Source organism: Podarcis vaucheri (genome assembly GCF_965113315.1).
Source record: "Podarcis vaucheri genome assembly, chromosome: 2".
Lineage (NCBI taxonomy): Eukaryota > Metazoa > Chordata > Lepidosauria > Squamata > Lacertidae > Podarcis > Podarcis vaucheri.
Window position 1 is genome coordinate 75342097 of NC_138760.1, and position 20310 is coordinate 75362406.

At 39.6% G+C, this 20310-nt stretch overlaps 1 protein-coding gene across 2 annotated transcripts in view; it reads right to left on the reverse strand.

The window, feature by feature from the left end:
* The window catches only part of USP4 (ubiquitin specific peptidase 4), a 36156-nt gene that overhangs the window by 9218 nt on the left and 6628 nt on the right, over positions 1 to 20310 (reverse strand). The window contains exons 5-14 of one of the 2 annotated variants that reach the window (XM_082214494.1): positions 19000 to 19145; positions 18180 to 18238; positions 16657 to 16788; positions 15558 to 15675; positions 14693 to 14866; positions 13736 to 13894; positions 11709 to 11933; positions 10003 to 10086; positions 8251 to 8345; positions 460 to 651 (exon numbers count right to left, since the gene is read on the reverse strand). In XM_082214494.1, coding sequence (XP_082070620.1) covers positions 460 to 651; positions 8251 to 8345; positions 10003 to 10086; positions 11709 to 11933; positions 13736 to 13894; positions 14693 to 14866; positions 15558 to 15675; positions 16657 to 16788; positions 18180 to 18238; positions 19000 to 19145 — 1384 coding nt within the window. The remainder of the gene's footprint in view (positions 1 to 459; positions 652 to 8250; positions 8346 to 10002; positions 10087 to 11708; positions 11934 to 13735; positions 13895 to 14692; positions 14867 to 15557; positions 15676 to 16656; positions 16789 to 18179; positions 18239 to 18999; positions 19146 to 20310) is intronic. The other variant, XM_082214495.1, reaches the window with a different exon arrangement.

Consider the following 20310-nt stretch of genomic DNA (forward strand, 5'->3'; position numbering starts at 1 on the left):
CATTGTGTGATGACTACTAGTTTAGATTTGGGGTGGAGTTTTTTTAGCAAAAAGAAATTCATGGAAGCTTAATGCAACCTGTATACACAGAAGCAGTACACAGATAAGGGCCAGGACTTTCTTGTGCCGCTTCTGAGTTTTCAGAGGTATCTGGTTGATAGCTGCTAGTGACAAAAAGTTGGTCTTTGATCTTTGATTCTTTTTGGGTTCATATAAAGGAAGAGTTTCAACCAACCAGGTTAATACAAGACATTTGTCAGAAAATTCTACAACTATGGAAGTACTTGCAGATTCAAACTCATATACTGATAAGCTACCAGTGGATGCAGAACAATAACAATTAGGCACACACAAACTAGTAACATCTAATAACAATCCTGTTGTAAAGTAATTGGAGAAACGAAGATGATTGCACTTAGAAATGAGTAAACTTATATGCCACAGAGGTCCTGTACTCACCTAATCCGCTCCAATATAACATTGTACAAGTGATCTAGGGTAAGCTTGTGTTTGGGTATAGCTATGAGTAGTGGTTGCCCATAGAGAACAGTCCCCGGAGCAGCACTGGATTGTCTTGCTTTCTTTTCTCTGAAGTAAACTGAAAGAGTGATGCATTCAGCACCATCTTCCGTTGACTTACAAACTTCGTATCTGCACAAAAGAGAGAAGAAGAGTGAGCAAAGTTCAGTCCTTTCAGAACTGGTAAGAGTGTCATGCCAGTCTTAAGCATTCACACTTGGAAGAGTCATATTCTACATCACAGTTCTTAAAATAGGAGCTGATTCTAAGCTCATGACTGAATAAACCATTTCCTTCTCCCTTTACTTGAACAATTAGATCCGGTTTTATTTTGAAAGTGTCAAAAGTTACCAGGTAATGAGGGCCCTGCCTGCAGACATGCAATGTAAAAAGATCTAGCGATCAGTCCTATGATGTTAACCCAAGACAGTAACTTGTACCCACAGGCATTCACAAACACCCGTTAATACAAACAACTAGAGCCATGAAGAATTTAATGCTGTATGACATAGTACTGGAACAATAAATCAGTTTGCTAGGAACCAGGATTTTTTTTAGGAGTCAAGGAGAACCAGGTGATTGAAGGGTGCATAAAGATCGGAAGGATGAGAAAAAGAGTACAGGAACCATAGGGAAAAAGGAAAAGACCTTTGAAACTCATCTGGGACAAAGAAAGTGAAGAAGTGGAGTACTGTTCCCTCAGGCACAGCTACAATAAACAGCAGCAGACCAAGTCTCCTCATTATTGCAACACTTGCAACTTGTATCTTCTCTGAACACCTCCCATGAATATGAAAGTCCTCCCATCTACTAGCACTTCCACCATGCATGTAGTAGTAGCCCTACTCAGAATGGTGCCTTGTAGTGATTCCTCACCACTTCTCTGAGTGGCAAAACAGAGGCATTGTACCTACCAAGGTTACAAAACAAAAAGCCTTTTGCCTCTCACACTGAAAGTAAACACACAATCTGTATGCATGAATATAGGGAGGTATTCCTCTTGCTGTACCTCAACATTTGGTGTCTGTGAATTCATCCAGATTTTTCAAATCCTATTGATACTGCGTAAGTAAAACAAACCAACCAACTGTACACCTAAGTACATAAACATGCAACTGCCCATTATTATTAACAACCTCCACAATAAACCTAAATAGAATATTATTGATATGAAAATATAGCTTAAATTGGTATTATTAGTTAGCTTAACGTGCAAAGTTGCTACAGTGTTACCTCGGGTTAAGTACTTAATTCGTTCCAGAGGTCCGTTCTTAACCTGAAACTGTTCTTAACCTGAAGCACCACTTTAGCTAATGGGGCCTCCCGCTGCCGTCGCACGATTTCTGTTCTCATCCTGAAGCAAAGTTCTTAACCCGAGGTACTATTTCTGGGTTAGCGGAGTCTGTAACCTGAAGCGTATATAACCCGAAGTACCACTGTACTTCGTTCTTTACATATTGTTTTTGTTTCTTTTTTTACTCAAGACCTAAATTACAAAAAGTTCATTCTAGATTTAGCCCTGACTTATTTTTCTGACTTCTTTAACAATGTTAATTTAGATTAATCTGAATTATGCTTCAATTAAGTTAGATTCAGAGACTGGCCTTAAATTTTTTTCTAGACCCCCAAGACCAACCAATTTTGGCCACAGTTGCAAAAAGGAAAAAAAATAGCCAAAGTAGACAGCAGAGCCCAGCATCCAAATGTGGCTACAAATGATCCCTTCCATCAGTCATCAGATCAGTCATTTGAAGAGTGGAGAATGGGCGATAACCCTTCCTCCTCATCTAATCTGCATGGATCAACTAAAGAGGGGAGCTGCCTGCCTATGTAAACCTTGGGTGAGTGTGTATATGTGAGTGTGTGGAAGTGGCCACGCCTACTGCAGCTGTGTGACTCTCAGAGGGTAGGCTAGGAGTGAATGTGTCCCTTAGGTCCCAAAATGTTACCCAACCCTGCTCTAAAGCAAAGAGCAGAATCACTCAAAACTATTTTGCTTCAGGGTATATAATCTCTAAGGAAGGAGCATTTCTAGGGTCAGATTTTATCTTAGTTTATAGTTGTATTTCACCACCCATCCAAAACCCATTATCAGAGAGAAAACCAAAAAGTAATAGGATAAATCTTGTATTTCAGATACTACGTTCAAAATCTCCATAATCATTCAGTCTTTTACCAGTTCCAAGCAAACAAGGGTAGAGAAACTATGCAAGGTGAGGTGGGCAGGAAACCAGGGTAAAGTGACTGGCATGAGAATATTATGACAGTTGATGTCAGTAAGTTAAGTGTGACCTGCAAATCATTTTGGCAAAGTTTCATCAATTTTAAACATATATGCTGAATGCCTCCATTATCCAGGCTAAAATAACAAAGGCACTCAAACATATAAAATCTCTCCAGCCTCATATCCCAAGATGCTTCCCCTGGGAAGGAAAAACCCGACAAAAACTTTGCATATTTGTGCAATGATAGACACTTACCTGACCCCTTGTAGGCTGGCTCCATGCTCCAGCAGGATCCTGGGTGATGTGATATCACCATCATGGCACATGCTGGGGCTTTACATCGGAGCAGGAGCCTAGTTGGGGCGGAGCATCATGGGACCTAAGGGGAAAAAATAGTAAGTGTCTGCACTGAGTGCTGAATGCCCCTTCTAGTTTAGCCTGGGGGAATTCAGCACAAGTGACGCATGTTGATGTAGTTTTGCCAGATTGATTTGCAGATCACCTTTATTACAATCTGTCAACTGAACATTCAGTAGGAGAAGCAACTTTCCCAAGAATTGCTGACCACCATGTTCTTATAAATGCTTGGACTCAAACTTTACATCCTCCTGCCACTCATGAATGCCTCCAACGCATCTACCATACCACATTAACCAATCCTCTAAGAACTGATTAAAGTATGTATGCAATACACCTGGAAGCTTCAAGCCCTCCAAGTAGAAATATTACAGGCACCAACATTTTAATTGCTACATATATATGGGTTTAGAATGAATTGGTGCGAGTTTATCACAGAAACAAAAACATATTCAATTTTTGCAGGAAAGTGCAAATAGTGACTGCCTGCCATATCTCAACAGGAATGCTATTTCACCAAACAGGGGCAACATCACCCTAAGTTAGCGTTACACTAATTTAGTGTCTTTGTGTACTGCATCCCAATCCCTTCTCATCCTCAGGCATGGATGTGAGGAAACTTTTGCTTCGTTTTTCAGCTAACCAAGATTACTTCTTGTATCCAAGCTGTGCTTACTATTAACAATGTTTTCAGGAAATAGACAGGATCATGAATCACAATTTGAAATTTGAGTCTCTAAACCCTGATAAATGGTAAACAGCTTGTCTGGGTTTGGACATAACGAGTAACTATTATTAGCTGAAGGAGCGTCTCCACCCCCATCATTCAGCCCGGACACCGAGATCCAGCGCTGAGGGCCTTCTGACAGTTCCCTCATTGCGGGAAGTGAGGTTACAGGGAACCAGACAGAGGGCCTTCTCGGTAGTGGCGCCCGCCCTGTGGAAGGCCGTCCCTTCAGATGAGAAGGAAATAAGCAGCTATCTTATCTTTAAAAGACATCTGAAGACAACCCTGTTTAGGGAAGTTTTTAATGTTTAATGCTGTATTGTTTTTAACACTTGATTGGAAGCCGCCCAGAGTGGCTGGGGAAACTCAGCCAGATGGGCAGGGTATAAATAAATTATTATTATTATTATTATTATTATTATTATTATTATTATTATTAAGCTGAAAGCTGATTCTCTTGTGACTACACTGGAGGAAAATGGAGGGGACCACATGACCCTAAGATTTGGACATGTAACACTAAACTAAGTTTTAGTAATCTGGGTGTTGCCATGAAAAAGGTCCACCCTTGCATTACTGCACACCATCCTTAAGTAGTGGCACACCCAACAGGACCTCAGAAGATGTTTGTAACCTATGGGTAGATACATGCGAATGAGGCCACTAATAGCTGAAATGACAAACCATGGTTTGTGGTAGGCTAGCAAATGAGAATTAAGACAATCCTGTTTTGAAACGTGTTTTCAAATTGTGCTTTGTCCTAACCAGAGTTGGGTATGATGACTCGAGTTGACAAACCATGGTTATGGCCATGACTCCAACCCAGAAGATCACAGTATCAAGAGATAGGAATACTGAGTAGACCAAGTATGAAAACTCTAACATCATCTGCATATATGCTTGAAAGCTCAAAATCATGATTTGCGTTCTAAAATGGGATTAGTACAAAGTATAATTTGCATAATGCTGGAACTGAGATGCCTCGACAAGCCATTATCAACTTCCAAATGTATAAGAGCAATGCAGATACAAAATAAGGGAGAGTGTAATATATTAATCACATTTGTTAATAAACCTTAAAAGTTCACTTTACATTTGAAGAACTTCAAATGCTTCAGTTCAAAATGTTGTTCAAATCCATTCTTTCATGTCTAAGTCAGGAAGCCTCCATTGATCCATCTAACTCAGTATGCTAACTGTCAGAGTCTTGCCAGGGGCTTAGTCAGGAGTCTTTGCCAGCTTCACTGCTATCAGGGACTGTGTCTAGAATTCATTTTACACAAACATGCACTGCCTTTGAGCTGCCATAATTAATGAAGCATGTAAAGAAGGGGGGGATTAGCAATCTTGTCTGCTTCAGAAACTGGCAAAAAGATATTTCTAAGTTCGTCTGGAATGGGGAAAAATCTAGAATAAAATATAAAATACTTATAGATACAAAAGATAAAGGAGGCTTCTCCCTTCCAGACTTGAAATTATACTATGAAGATTGTTAGAAGAAGTATACACGGAAAAATCAATAAAAAATATTTTTTAAAGTGGGGGGAGAGGGAATCAAACAAACATTTAAGTAGACTAGAACCGAGATGCTAAATTCTGGTTAAGAGAGGTTTTACCTCTACAAAAGTGTTTTGTTTGCTTTTCAACAAGACGTCCACCACCTGTACTCTAGTGTAATGCAGCCTGTTTCATCATTTGCAGCTCCCAAAGCACCAGGCTACTGAATGGACTCCACAGCACTTAAGAGAGCACTTGGGAGGATTTGTGTCAGTGGCCCATCTCATCTTGACATTCTATAGTGAGACCAAGGCCTTGACAGGTTCACTTACTCTATCCACCAGAAACTCCTGCATAACATTCAGGAATCCACTGCATTCTATTAATCTCCATGGACCTCCACCCCTGCAGTGGGATGTAGGCACCACAATTCCAAACTTCACCAGGAAGTAGTCTGACCATGATGACTGTGTTGTAGAACCCACCCACCCCCTACTCCACAGAAAGAGACAGATACTACCACTTTCACCACTTGAAGCAAAGACAAGATCCAAGCTATGTCCTACCACATCTTAGATAGATGATGAGACAGATGCATGGTTACCACAGAGACCATGAACTCAAAAACTGGCCCTGAGAGCCTCGGCACACACACTGAAGGTTACCCAGGACAATCATCCTGGGTTCCTTCAATACTATTTTCACAACCACCACAGCCATCAAGGCTGTTGGGAAACAGGGTGGACGGCATACCAGCAGCACCCCTAATCTGTCTCTATGGCCCAACATCAGGTAAAGACATTCTCATTCTGCCCTGAGGGCAAGAGGTGTACTAGTGAGCTGCACTGAAATTCTAAGAACTATGTCAATAAAGTGGTACCTTGGTTCTCAAACGCCTTGGTTCTCAAACGCCAAAACCCCGGAAGTAAGTGTTCCAGTTTTCTAATGCTTTTCGGAAGTGTTTCTGGGTAACCTGCACCAATCAGAAGCTACACCTTGGTTTTCGAACATTTCGGAAGTAAAATGGACTTCTGGAATGGATTAAGTTTGGTGCTCTCTCTTTTTTGCTATTTATTTTGCGTTTTTGTTTGTGAGACTTTTTTGATTGATTTGTTTTTGTGACTGTGTGGAACCCAGTTCAGCTACTGATTGATTTTGTGACTGTGGAAATGGGTAAAAGCCCCCCATCCAAACAATGACTATCATCAGTGCAGGTAAGGAGGGAAAAATAATTTTAATTTTTATCATCTACAATACTGTCTTATTTATTTTATATTACAGTACGTTGATCATTGCTTTCATTTTATGGATCAATGGTTTTGTGAAATAGTAAAATTCATGTTAAATTGCTGTTTTAGGGGTTGTTTTTAAAAGCCTGGAACTGATTAATCCATTTTGCATTACTTTCTATGGGGAAGCATACCTTGGTTTTGGAAAGCTTTGGTTTTGGAACTGACTTCCGGAATGGATTACGTTTGAGAACCAAGGTACCACTGTACCTCTATCCCCAGCACTCAAGTCTGACCTGCTGTTGCACCAAATAACTGGTCAGAGAGAAGGGTGAGATCAGGCTCACCCAAGTCTTACTTATGCTAGGTTAGCCTCTTTATCCTCCACAATCAAGTTGCGGATAAGTAAGTTCTTATTCTGAACCTACCTAGTATTTAACAAAACCATGTTATCATTTTAGAGAGGCTTAATGATGCAGCTCTATAAATACAACACAAAACAAAGCCAGACCCTCCTATTGCCACCAACAAGTTTTCACTGTCACTTGATATCAATAGTCAATCACTGTACTGCCACTAACACCACTTCTCCTAATCTAATTTCGCAATCTGTTTCCCTTTAACTACTTTGAAGTTTCCTATTAAAGAAGTGTAAAACAATCTGCCATTAACAAATATCTAATGAAGTCCTAACTAAATACAGAGAGTTTTTAGGAATTTAAAAATAGATAAATTTAGTTGGATTTGTGATGTTCTGCCATCATATCCAATTGCTAGGAACTTAGTTTAAAGGCTCATCTTTTATAGTTCATATTTGTACTCATAGCTCCAACACAATGGGAATACAATCCAAAATGCAATTCTAATACAGTATGTGTATGTGTGCTCACATGCATGTATGCACAAAAAAAACCTTCTTAAAAAGAGGTGCATTTTAAGATGTCAAAATATACTGCTTTTAAAATGTCTCTGTTCTAGCCATTTCTTACTTGACAGTGATGAACAAGTCCCATCCACTTACTATAAATAAATGTTGCACCAAACTTGCCCAAACTGACCAACTCCAGGATCAGTTTTACTGGTGCATTTCCAAAAGATTGACAAGAGAAGTACAAGGTAGTGCTCGTGATGTTTATCCACCAACATTTCATGTATACACAACTTTATAGGAATGTGTACATGACAGATACTCAGAAAACAATACCTGCAGATACACTGGAAGTTGGGGGAAGTTGGGGAAGGGGTATGTGAGGCAGGCTTACAGCTAACGTTAAAACTAGAATGCAAAGTTTAAGGTTTAGTTTCGAATTGTCACAAGTTCTCCATGCCTAATTTCCCAAGGTAAATGTAAACATTTTCATGCTCTTTTAAGTTCCAAAAACATTAGTAATTTTCCGTGGAGATTTAGCATTCCATGTAACATGGCCCCAATGTTTTCTAGAATCTATTGGTACAGCTAAACAATAAAAAACCCAAAAGGAAAATAGCAGCACACAAACACCCCAAAGGTCACTAATTAAACAATATGTGTCCCACACGACATGATATCTCATCAGAATAGCATACAACACAATGTAAGAACTACTGATCACCCACATAAATTGTGGGTACCAAACAATCTTTTCAGGCTAAACACTCAAATGTAAAATAGCAAAAGTTTCTTATCTCTACTCTTCCCAAAGAACCGGTTACTCACACAAAGATGTTGTCCTTTGGCATAATCTGACTTAAGCCTTCATCCATCTGGAAAATTTTGTGAAATCGGTGATTATAAACATCTGTCACCACCATCTAAAAACAGGAAATAGTTGAGAATGGAAGTCAGAATAGCATAATGATAATCAAAATATAAGCCAAAGTTACTTGAAGTTTAAGAAAAATATTGAGCATTTCTCCTAGGCATTTTCAATATTCTCCAATGAATCACAGAATAATAGAATTGTAGAGTTGGAAGTAACCCTAAGGACCATCTAGTCTAACCCCAAGAGGAAGTATGGTATCAAGTGACTCATGAGATATGCTTAAATAAGCCAACTAAGCAAAAAGCCACCAGTGGTCAAATGAAAGAACTAGTACAATATACTGGATCTCAGCGATGAAGAATAGTTAAGACTCCTTGTGTTTGCCAAGAAAACAGATGCCAAAACTGAAGGAATAGAACTGGTTGCTTTAATAGCTTGCCCAGAGAAAAATCTCTTTAAGATTTCAAAATGGGCAATATAATTTGAAAAACAGCTGCTTGAAAGCAAGGATGGCAAAGTGAATGCCTAACAGCCACTGGCAACAAAAACTCTGATCTGATAATAAGCAGTTAGGTAGTGGAATGAAACGGGGTTCTTCTTCTCCCAAGGGTACTGGCCTAGCCACTGCTTCTTCTTACTTCCTTAATCCCAAATGTGTTCTTTTCCTAGCTCAATCACCTTCTCCACCATTTTCAGCTTACAGAGTTGAATTCAAGATAATTAAGGTTGGCTATCATATACATTAGGGAGCTGACAAAAGAAGTAGGTGGGAACTGACCTGAATACACTAGTCTCTCAAATCCCCATTTATTTGGTCTGGTTTCTAGAATATCCCTTAAGTTCTGCATGAGATCACCATCATCAAATACACTCTCAAAGAGCCCATTAGAATAGGAATTGTTATTTTTCTTTCTTTCCTCTTAAATATTATCTGATTATAAAACATTAAGATGATGTCTTTCACCAGACGATTTCATAGAATTGTAGAGTTGGAAGAAACCATGAGGTTCATTTAATCCAACCCCTACAATGCAGGAATCTTTTGCCCAACGTGGGACTTGAACCCACGGCACTGAGATTAACAGCCTCGTGATCTACAGACTGAGCTATGTAAGATATAGAAATAGATAATATTTCCAGTTTAAAGAACTCTTCATTATTACACTAGATCAATTCTCAACTACATACAGAACATTTGCAACACGATACCAAATTCTGCTAAGAATCCCTTGCTATTAAATATTTGTAGAATGTACATATTTATCAAGGAGTTATCAGTGCTAAGGATCCAAGGTCTCACTTCAACCCAATGCTCACTTCAAGCACTTGGGGACATTTTTCAAAATGAGTGCTATACATAGTTGGTATTAGGGCAAACAGAACAAGGCCAAGGTCAGAGAACAGGCTCATGTTGACAAGCTGTTCTTGTCAGAGTTTTTATCTGAAAGAGGACAGTTTGTTTTCATCTAAGTTTCTGTATAGATAAACATTTTAACATGAGGAAAGTGGAACGTGACTCCTCACTTCTTGCCCTAAAAAGAAAAAATTACAACTTTTTAAAAGATGTGCCCAATACACAATATCAAGTCACCTTCTTATAATGCTTGTTAAAGTTATTTTTAACTAATTCAGGAATCAGTCTACCTAATAACATTTTGTAGAAAACTGAACCCTTTTATTTATCAAACAATATTATTTAGCCTTACGTTTTCTGCAGGAACCCCGGAGAATTTTGAGAGTGCATCACACAGGTCAGATACAGCCCCCATCATTGGCACAATTACCTTGTACTGGGGGAAAAAGCAGAACATTAAACTTATACTAAGCAAAATAAACCTTGGTAAGGAACACAATTCTAGACTTAAGGATCAGCATCAGTAACCAGGTTTGATACAGGGTGTGTTTGTGTGTTATAGTCAGACATGGTTAACAGTTTACTGTGAACATAGCTTCTGCTTTTCTCCTACCTGCTAGTAAGTAGGAGCAACAAACCACTATCGTTGGCTTACTGTTATGTCCAAACCAGCCACCATTGTTTGTGCAATCAAGCAAAATTGTGAAGAAACTACATTTTATTAGGATAAATTTAAATGTAAAAATGTTGTCCTGTTATAAGCACTGCTGGGATTGTAAAAAGCTAATGGTATGACAGGAAAAAACTGGCATTTTTTACTCTTAACTAAAGCTAGAAAGATACACTGTATTGGGGGTTCAGCTTGCAATCTACCAAGAAGCAATTAATACAATTACTAAGGGGGTCACTATTGTTGATATCTAATATTAGTCATATGCAATATACACCCGATGACTGAACTTAATTGATTTCAGTGGATCTACTCTGAGTAAAATTCAGTCAGATACTACCCTATGTAGTTTGTGAGGTATAAGTTATGACACTTAGCAACAAAATTCAGTTTATAGAAGACTCAGAAATATGCAGAAGACTAGGTTGTGAAAGATTGTTTAGTGGAAACCACATCCAAAATTATCAGCCCATAATTACAGGCCAATTAGGTTTCTTTGTGGGAATGTTGTTGCTAGGCGGTGACTGAAAGCAGAGAGGTCATCTCTGATTCTTGGGCTGCAATTGTGGCCAGGGCTTCACTTCTGTGTGAACATCCTTGGGGTTCCCTCCTTCCTGCGTGTAATATGACTGGCAATTGGGATCTCACCTGCTGAAAAATGGATTGGACAGATTCCCTCTCCAAACATGTATATCACAAAACATACAGGTGAGGTCAATCTCACTATGCTCAGTTGGGCTTACTCATAGGTGAGCATGCTTGGAGTACAGACTTAGCTGCCTTCCCAGAGTCTCTGTAAAACTGACCTCAAGACTGGGTCTTGGATGCATCTTATCTCCGCCTGTACGTATGCTGATTGATATATATATATATATATATATATATATATACATATATATATATATATATATAATGCACATATAATGCAAAGCTGGTCATTTTACATGCTGGGGTAGGAAGGCTTCTTGTGAACTGTGTATTTTAAGACAGCAATGTTTGTTCCAGCTATATCTATTTTAAATTTGATTTCATTCCATTTATCTGTTGGAGGTAAAGGTGTTGTACATGATCTCTTCCTCTGCACATGTTTTCCTCAACAATCCTGGAAGGTAGGTAACTAGAAAAGGTAGGTAATAGAGGTTGTAATTGACTCAAGGTGATCATGTGAGCTTTATGGGGAAGATGGGATTTGAACCTGATATCTGAGTGTGTTTCTATGTACACTGAGCAGGCGGGAAGCGTGCAACGCAGCTCATACAATGACCCTTAGTATCGGAATTCTAATACTAAAAGCAGGCAACCTCTTGTAAGTTGCAGAGGGCACTAAACACCACAATTTGATTTTTCTGTCTTTCATAACAAAGACCAACATGAACACCTCTACTTACCTGAGTAGGTTTGCGCTGTGGATCTGCAAAAACCAAGAAAACCTCCATGGTTCGATCTTTCTTCAAGGGCAATGGAAGGGTTAAGTAGCAAAAAGGGTCAAAAGTCACGGAAACTTTAGAACATTTGGGGCAGACCAATGTGGATTTGAAGAGACCATGGAAAATATCTACAATTATAGAGTTATTACGCAATCGATGATTCTCCCAAGCTTCTTTTGCTACCACCTGCAAAAAATAAAACACATTGTAGAGAAGCAGAAACACAGTATAAAGATTAAGATGCAAGTTCTGATGAAACAGCTTTTATCTGTAGGAAAGGATATTGAAATACAATAGAAGGACGTGATGTGACAAACTGATGCTGAACAACTATGTTTGTATGCAATGAAATCATTCACTTATTGGTATACCTGTAATTCAACATGCAAGTGACCTGCAACAGAACAGACTGTACAAGATGATTGCACCCTAGTGTGTAGGTGAAATTTGCATAGTATGAGAGAATCCAATTCTAGGGATGGAATTCCAATGTCACACTATTACAAACACTCTGTCTGCCTAAGCATTTCAGTTTGCGAGATGGAACAATGCCCCTCCTCTTCCCCTGATGTTCTGGGGGTTCTCCCAACCACCCAAACCAATTTCAGAGGGAATTTGGGGCACACAGGGGAGGAGAAGTGTTCTGTGCAGGGCTGCTGCTGACAGGGTCTTTTTCAGTGAATCCCAACCTAGGGAAAGGCAGATTAGAGGTAACTTCTAGCAAATGAGCAAGGAACTGCTTAAGCAGTAAGGTAAAGCTAAAGGGACCCCTGACCATTAGGTCCAGTTGTGGCCGACTCTGGGGTTGTGGCGCTCATCTCGCTTTATTGGCCGAAGGAGCCGGCGTACAGCTTCCGTGTCATGTGGCCAGCATGACTAAGCCACTTCTGGCGAACCAGAGCAGTGCACAGAAACGCCGTCTACCTTCCCGCCAGAGCGGTACCTATTTATCTACTTGCACTCTGATGTGCTTTCGAACTGTTAGGTTGGCTTAAGCAGTACTGCAGTGCAATTTGTAATGTACAGTCAAACCTAAGAAATATGTAGCTTTCGGCAATGTTTGCTCCAACTATGATCGTTGTGACATTCATGCAAAGGCAGTTATTTAATAAACACTACACTGGGGTGTGCACGCGTGTGTATGTGTGGCATCAATTCTCAAAATTACCGTAATAAAAACTAGGCCTGCAAAGGAAAAGCAGCCCAATTAAGGGAAACTTTAAATTGGGCACTGTCCCCAAGTAATTACTTATGTCATTCCCTTTTAAGCCCTTGTTCTACTTCGGTTTAAACAGGGCCAAGAAAGGAGGATTACAGCAACTGACTGCAATTGGAAAGGGTCACCTGGCTCTCAGGTTTCCCCAGCCAAACTGGGTGGCTTACAAAATATATAAAACATAATAAAGCATCTAACATTTAAAAAACTTCCCGATGATGGTGATTTAGCTGTGCAGGTCTTAGGTTCTTAATGAGAGGAAGGATAGTTATATCTGGCTGGCCACAAGTGAAAACAGCTAATGTGATCTCAATACTGTAGTTAAGTTCCAGCCAGCATCAGTCACAGTGATCTGTCCAGCGTCCTGACAAACTGTGCTTTGCCATGCCTGTTGTGATCCTGCATCGCCTATCTGGACTCTGCCTTTCTAGTAAGTGCCACTAATTTGACCCAACTTTGGAGCTAGTGGAGTTTGCCATGCAACTGCTTGGACAATCTCGTCCATGTATGCATCTTCAAAATTAGGAGGAAGGCTACCTGCTTATCAGAGCACAGGGCCACAGTCACAATGGGAAGCATATCTGTTGAAGCCTGGCTAAGAGTCAATGGTCCCAAGTGGACTGATTCATGGATTCATTTGCTAAGAAAAAGACATCCTCACTAAGATAAACAAAGGAACTGGATGGGCAAAAAATAATTTGTAACATATGTTGAGTGTTACTCTTTTATAGCACAATTTAACTCCAAGCAGTGGAATGTCTATGCAGCATACCGAATCAGGCCTGCCATTAGCATCCTTCAACTCCAAGTAAGGTTTCTTTTTTACTCTGTTTAGATCCTCATGTAAACCATCTAAAAGAAAGGCCAGGAGCTCTTGGGAATCTTGTTGCTGGTACCCTGAAAACTGAGGAGCAAAGCGGCCAACCTGGGTCTAAAATTAAAAAAAGAAAGGGAAAAATAACATTAGGAAGATGCATGTGAGCAGTGAAGGGAAAAGCAGTAACTCTAGCCTCATTTGCAGAATTCAATGAAGATTAGCTAATTCCTAGCAATAAACTAATGTCAAAAAGATACCAAGATGTATGAAGTCTCCTCTCATATCAGTTTCTTTGGATAACAGTTATCAGATACAGTTGCCGTATGGTTAATCCATGAAAAATTCTGTGAAACTGACAAACGTGCTAATAAAGTACGTTTGTTACTTATTTGAGTACAGAATATCAACAAGTGATTTGAAGACCATGTGTACAATTTTAACAACTGTTTCAAAAGCAACTCAGTGTACAACTAATTTCAGAGAGAGATAAAGTTGCTAACTTTCGGCTCAATTTTATTTGGAACATTGCACTTTACAACATACCACAGTGGTACAAAACAATAAAAAGTAAACAGATAAAACAGTTCTCAAAAAAGAAGTCAGATAACTCCTAAAATCTTGTTAAAAATCAAACTGTATCAGTAAAAGCTTTAGAACTACAACTATTCTAAACAGAATGCATGGCATTTCCCTGCAATATGCAACATTCAGTGAATTATTAAGGCACTGTAGCACTCAGGAGTCCATATCATACTTAGAATTCTTTTAAGTTCAACCTAAGCTACCAGGCTAGACATTTCATGATGGGGAAAGTATTTCCCCAAGGGCTAACATTAAAGCTCCATGCAGAAAGCATGAAACCAAAAATGTCACTTCCTCTAGCTGTGTTGCAATGACAGAAAGTCTACTTACTTTGAACATGCGGGGGGCCACATGAGAATTTCTCCCAGACCACATCTGTTTGATGAGTTCTGCATATGCTTCTGCAATTTCTCCTCTCATTCCCAGAGGATTCTCCTGATTTATTTCAGCTTCATACTCATCTTCCAAGAAATAGTCAGTCAGTGGAGGGGTGTTACTCAAACACTAGAAGAACATTCAGACACATGAAATGCATAAAAAAGAAAGCCATGCCAACAACCCATTTTCAGCCCAATGAAAACTAAAATTGTACTAGAGTCAGCAAAATCACCCTATACAGGACTGTATTGCAAGCTACATTAAATATTACATATGGAAACTGCTGAAAGAAGAAAACTGAGGAACATGTACTAGCTGGGTTATTTCTATTTTGGGAGGACGGGGTCATAGCTCAGGGTAGACCACTTGTTGTGTATACAGAAGGCTCCATGTTCAAACCCTGGCATCATCATATAGGGCTGAGAACGTTTCATGCCTTGAACCCTAGAGAGCTGCTGCCAGTAAGCAGCCCGGTTTGCACACAGTGCTAATCCAGACAATGGCTAAGTATGATTGAGTGAGTGGATTCTCGCAGCAAAAAGTGTAGCCACTTTGCTCCTCCCTTGGCCCTGCTGCTCCTGTGCTACTCATAGAGGAGCCAGGGTTTGGCTTATAACATATCGGCAATCCTGGACCAGTGTTCTGACACTAGAAAAATGCAGCTTTCTATCTTCCATTGTAACCCACAGCATTATGTAGGTTTTCCAAGCTGTATGGGAACCTAACGGTTATACAATTTAAGATGGGGTAGTATAAAACCCAAGCAGAAGAGTGCCTACCACTCTAGGTTCTTCAGTAGATTGTACCAGTTCTTTACCTGTAAAGCTGAATTCATGAAGCATGTATTTCCTAGGTTACTGAGCCCACAGAGACCAGGTTGTGACTGAGGAGGGCTCTCCCTGTTGTTGTAGGAGTTGCAGGAAAAGCTAGAACCTCTGGAGGGGGAAAACATACTGGAATATGATAACAGGTTGCAGAATATTTCGGCTAAGAAACTATTTACAGCTATACAAAAATAATGTATATTGTATTTCTTACCCGCCCTGCATCAAAATTTTATGGGGAGTTTACAGAATATAAAAACACAATACAATTAAACACGTAACTCAAACTTCAAGACAAAGCAAACCTTCCAACTGATCTATAGTATACACATGCCTACACTATAAAATTCCTCCCTCAGACCTAGTTCTCACAATCAAGTATTATGAGGTAGCCAGTCTGCTGCCTGGCTGTACCATTTCATACTGTAGGTGGAGACTCACTTTACTGATATTATATTTTGCTTAAAATACTCACATCCTGCTTTTCAGTTTCCAGAACATTATGCTAATGAAAAATGAAACCAAGACTAGAACTAAAGTTAGGAAAAACCACCACCACCACAAATAACCCAAACCAAGCAGGATAAAAAGAACAACTGAAGTCAGAGGGTCCTAAAATCCTCCAATGTAATACTGTGTTTGCCAGGCATCTCAAAACTACCATATCAAGGAAAAGGCAAGGAAAAGTCTTGCCTCAAGTAACCACCCACTACACCTCTGGGGGCAAGCGCCTTGAGAGCACAGCCTCCAAGGGAGATCTCAAATGTCCTAGTAGGTTTATATGGGAGAATGCAATCTGGTTTAATGAACTATTTTAGAGTGGCATTTTTTTCCTATCAGCTATTGTATGATAAAGTGCTATTGTAGGAAAAATTGACAGAACTCATACATCTTAATGGAATAGTAACTGGCAAAAAAATGCCAGAGGGCCATGAAACTGAAGTTAAGTTTAAAGTTATACATAGCTAGCTTCCAAAGAGTGGAACCATGAATGCTTCAGGGCAGAACCTTATTTAATAAAGAAGAGAATGCATAAAAGTATTCAGAGAAAGGAAGTTACATAAAGAACAGCAGACACATTCTTGCTATTACCCTTTGCCAAGGCTGGAGCAGTTCAAACTATAGGAGTTATTGCTATCACCATTTGTAATGGTTGAAGAGGAGCAAGAGCTTGCTGATGATTTTGAAGAGGTAGCTAGATTTCTGCTTGTTGCAGTGCTTGATCTGGGAGGGGAAAAAAGTAGTAAAAATCCCATCAGGGTTTTAGTTTTTGTTTTTTTAAATAATTCCTGAGATTCTTTAACTGACTTTTTAGTATAGTTTACTATTTTAAACTGTTTATTTCTGGATTTCCAACCCAGAAGGAATGACTACAGCATCAGGCTTAAGAGGTGGATTGTTTATGAGTCAATGGAATTAGAAATCTAGTACTCACCCTCATTCTGTATCAAATTTCCCTATTGTAAAATACCAAGGAGAACTTATGCAAGTGGTACTAAGCTACACAAGGCAATTTCTTACATGGCAGAGCGCATGATATGATGCGCCACTGTTTGCATTCCAGCTGATTAAGAGTTCTCCAAATAATTGCTAGGAAAGAGCCATACTTCTGAATCAGTGTTTGATCCACAATCAATCATTGTAATGAGTACTAGGTTAGCAAGACTACTAATCTTAACTGGTACAAGGCCTCAGATTCATATTTGCATGCTCATAGCGTAAATCTGTCCCCTCCCAGCAGAACAGAAGGCAACCAACAGGATTTTTTGGACTAAAATTAATCTACTAAATAAAATGATTATCTTTTGAAAAAGACGGCTTAAGTAGAATAGATATTCCTTGGCATAATCTACCAGTGATTTGTAAATACTCTAAAATTTTAACTACCTCCAGCTGTAGTCAGAGGCCAATAAGAATTGTAATGCCTGATACATTGGGTGGAATTCAATGTTTCATCTTCCAATAATTCCACCTATGCAAGTCATGTACTGTGCTAGAAGTTCTTCTGATCTTTCCCAAGCCAATTTGGGGAGCCCGTGGGAATCTTTTGTAGGGGCAGGTTAGGTGAATCCTTACATGTGGCTTAAATTGTAGATGGCTTTGCAACAGGCTCAATTCAGAATGAAGCGGTGCATAGGATAGTTCTTCACTGTTCTTTAAAAATCTGAGCTGCGCATTTCACTATCTCTTAAGGAAAGTATCATTTCAATATTGTAAAAGTAAGATTAATTTTGTCAAGATTATGCAAGGTAGAAATGTAACTTTAAAGTATGTTTTTGGTACTTATTTCTTAATTCAATGCTACTTCAATTTAGAAAAATGAGTATAAGAGGACTTAGGGCATTTCCTGTCTCATTGTTTAGCCTGAAAGCTCTCAAAAGTGGCTAACAAATTAAAATACAACAGGACAATAAACACAATGTAATAATAACAGAATAGAGAAGGAAGAAAAATAGTCAGTGTCATGCCAAGTTAAACAGTGGTAGAGACACCTCTCAGACCCAAGTTAGACAGAGGCACAATTCAGACAACACAAAACCATGGTTTGGTGTTCAGGTTTTGCAATGTCTAAACAGAGATAGAGAAACGGAAAGTATAAATAGAGAAAAACTTACTTTGTCGGAGATTGCCTGGGCCACGTACCATCTTCATTCTTCACTTCTATTAACACTACCTTTAAAGTTAAAGAAAAATAATAGTAAAACTAGGTAAAGGGAGTGCTATCTTATATATCTGGGCTTTCTTTGGCTCCGTGCAGAAAAATACAAGCAAATCAGTGCTTACAAAACAGGAGATTCCCAATTAAATAACCCCCATGCTAACACCTTAGGATGTACAGGAGGCTCTGGCAGCCTTTTGACTCAGCAGCATTTACAAGTTACCATTTAAGGAATCAGCATCTACACAGAAGAGTTGTTCACACTACTGTGGCAATTTGATCACAACTTGTTTTTTTCAGGCCCACAAATCACACAACGGCAGGAACAGCCACCACATGCAGCTGCCTCTATATGATTGCTGCTAGGCTGTGAATGCAGTAGCTCTTCCACAACGGCTCGCGTTTGACTGAACCTGGCCAAATAGTTGAGAAACCAGCTCAAATTTCAGAATACTTTGTATGACTTCATAATCACATGGGATGGGATCCAACTTCCAAGTCCTACTAGCAAGAGCTCTTGCTAGCACAGTTGGGCTCCCCCCCCCCCACGTGCCCCAAAATTGGCTTGTAGAGGTGTCAGAAGAACCCCCAGAACAGCATGCCAGGGTGGTGGTGAGGAGGAATAATTCTGTCTGGCAAGCTGGAAAGCTGACCCTGACAGAATGACAGCCATAGTATTACCTTGAATTCTTCCCATTGTAACTTTTTTACAAATTGCAGCCTTGTCGACAGCCCACAGGGTGAGCAATACAACATATGATATTTGAACTTCTTACCTGTCCCTGATAGAGCCCCGCATCTTGTATAGTACTGTCGAGTTTGCTTAGCTGCTCATAAGTATTACTCATGTATCTGCTCCACAGCCTAATTTCTTTTCCGTCAGGAATATTAAACTGCTTTCGCATTTCATTTTCAATAGTAGCTGGTAAGAAAGAGACAATGTTATTACAAGCTGTATTTTGACTAGGTTGGGAGGTGTGGCTCGTTCAAAGTGTAAAAATGTGCTTATTTACTAGTGCTAAATAAACAAGAAGGTGTATACTAATTCTGGATTATTTTACACTGGTGAATTATTAACTGTATCTGTACATACCAATTTTCTGTAAAATTTAATTTCTGACTATAGCTGTATTACCTGGAATAGCTAAATATTATCACTTTAAAATATAAGGAATCATTTATTTATAATGCAGCTAGGGTTATTTGAAGCTGACATTCTACTACTACTGAAATAACCAGTCTGCTGGTAGGATTGTTTGAACAATGGCAGAAGCATCTAAAGCTGAAGAGTAACTGTCAGTTCTAAGGACAAATAATAAAAGCTGGAGTGAAATTGTGGTTTAGCAATGCTATAGGAGGATCAGATAAGTAGAAGCATTCACCATTTCAAGGGGGGGAAAGAAGTAATTTCAGATGATTGTGAAAACAAAATTTGCAAAAAGAAAATGGTAAAATATACTTGCCCCATTTAATGATCTACCGTATTTTTCGCTCTATAACACGCACCTGACCATAACACGCACATCGTTTTTAGAGGAGGAAAACAAGGGAAAAAATATTCTGAATGAAACAGTGGACGTATCATTTTTGTGCTTCATGCTGTGGCCACAGACATGTGATCTGATGGTGAATTTGGGGTGACCCAATGCAAAAATCCTGAGAATCCCTGTGGATCCATGCTTTGTAACCACGTTTTTGCACCATTGCAGCCCCAGGCAACAGTGGGTGCGTGATTTTTTTTGGGGGGGCAGGCTGTAGCCATGGACATGCTATGTGCTCTGATGGTGAATTTTGGCTGACCCAATGCAAAGATCCTGAGGATCCATGTGGACCCATACTTTTTAACCACGTTTTTGCACCATTGCAGCCCCAGGCAACAGTGGGTGCGTGATTTTTTTTGGGGGGGACAGGCTGTAGTCATGGACATGCTATGTGCTCTGATGGGGAATTTTGGCTGACCCAATGCAAAGATCCTGAGGATCCATGTGGATCCATGCTTTGTAACCACGTTTTTGCACCATTGCAGCCCCAGGCAACAGTGGGTGCGTGATTTTTTTTTTGGGGGGGACAGGCTGTAGCCATGGACA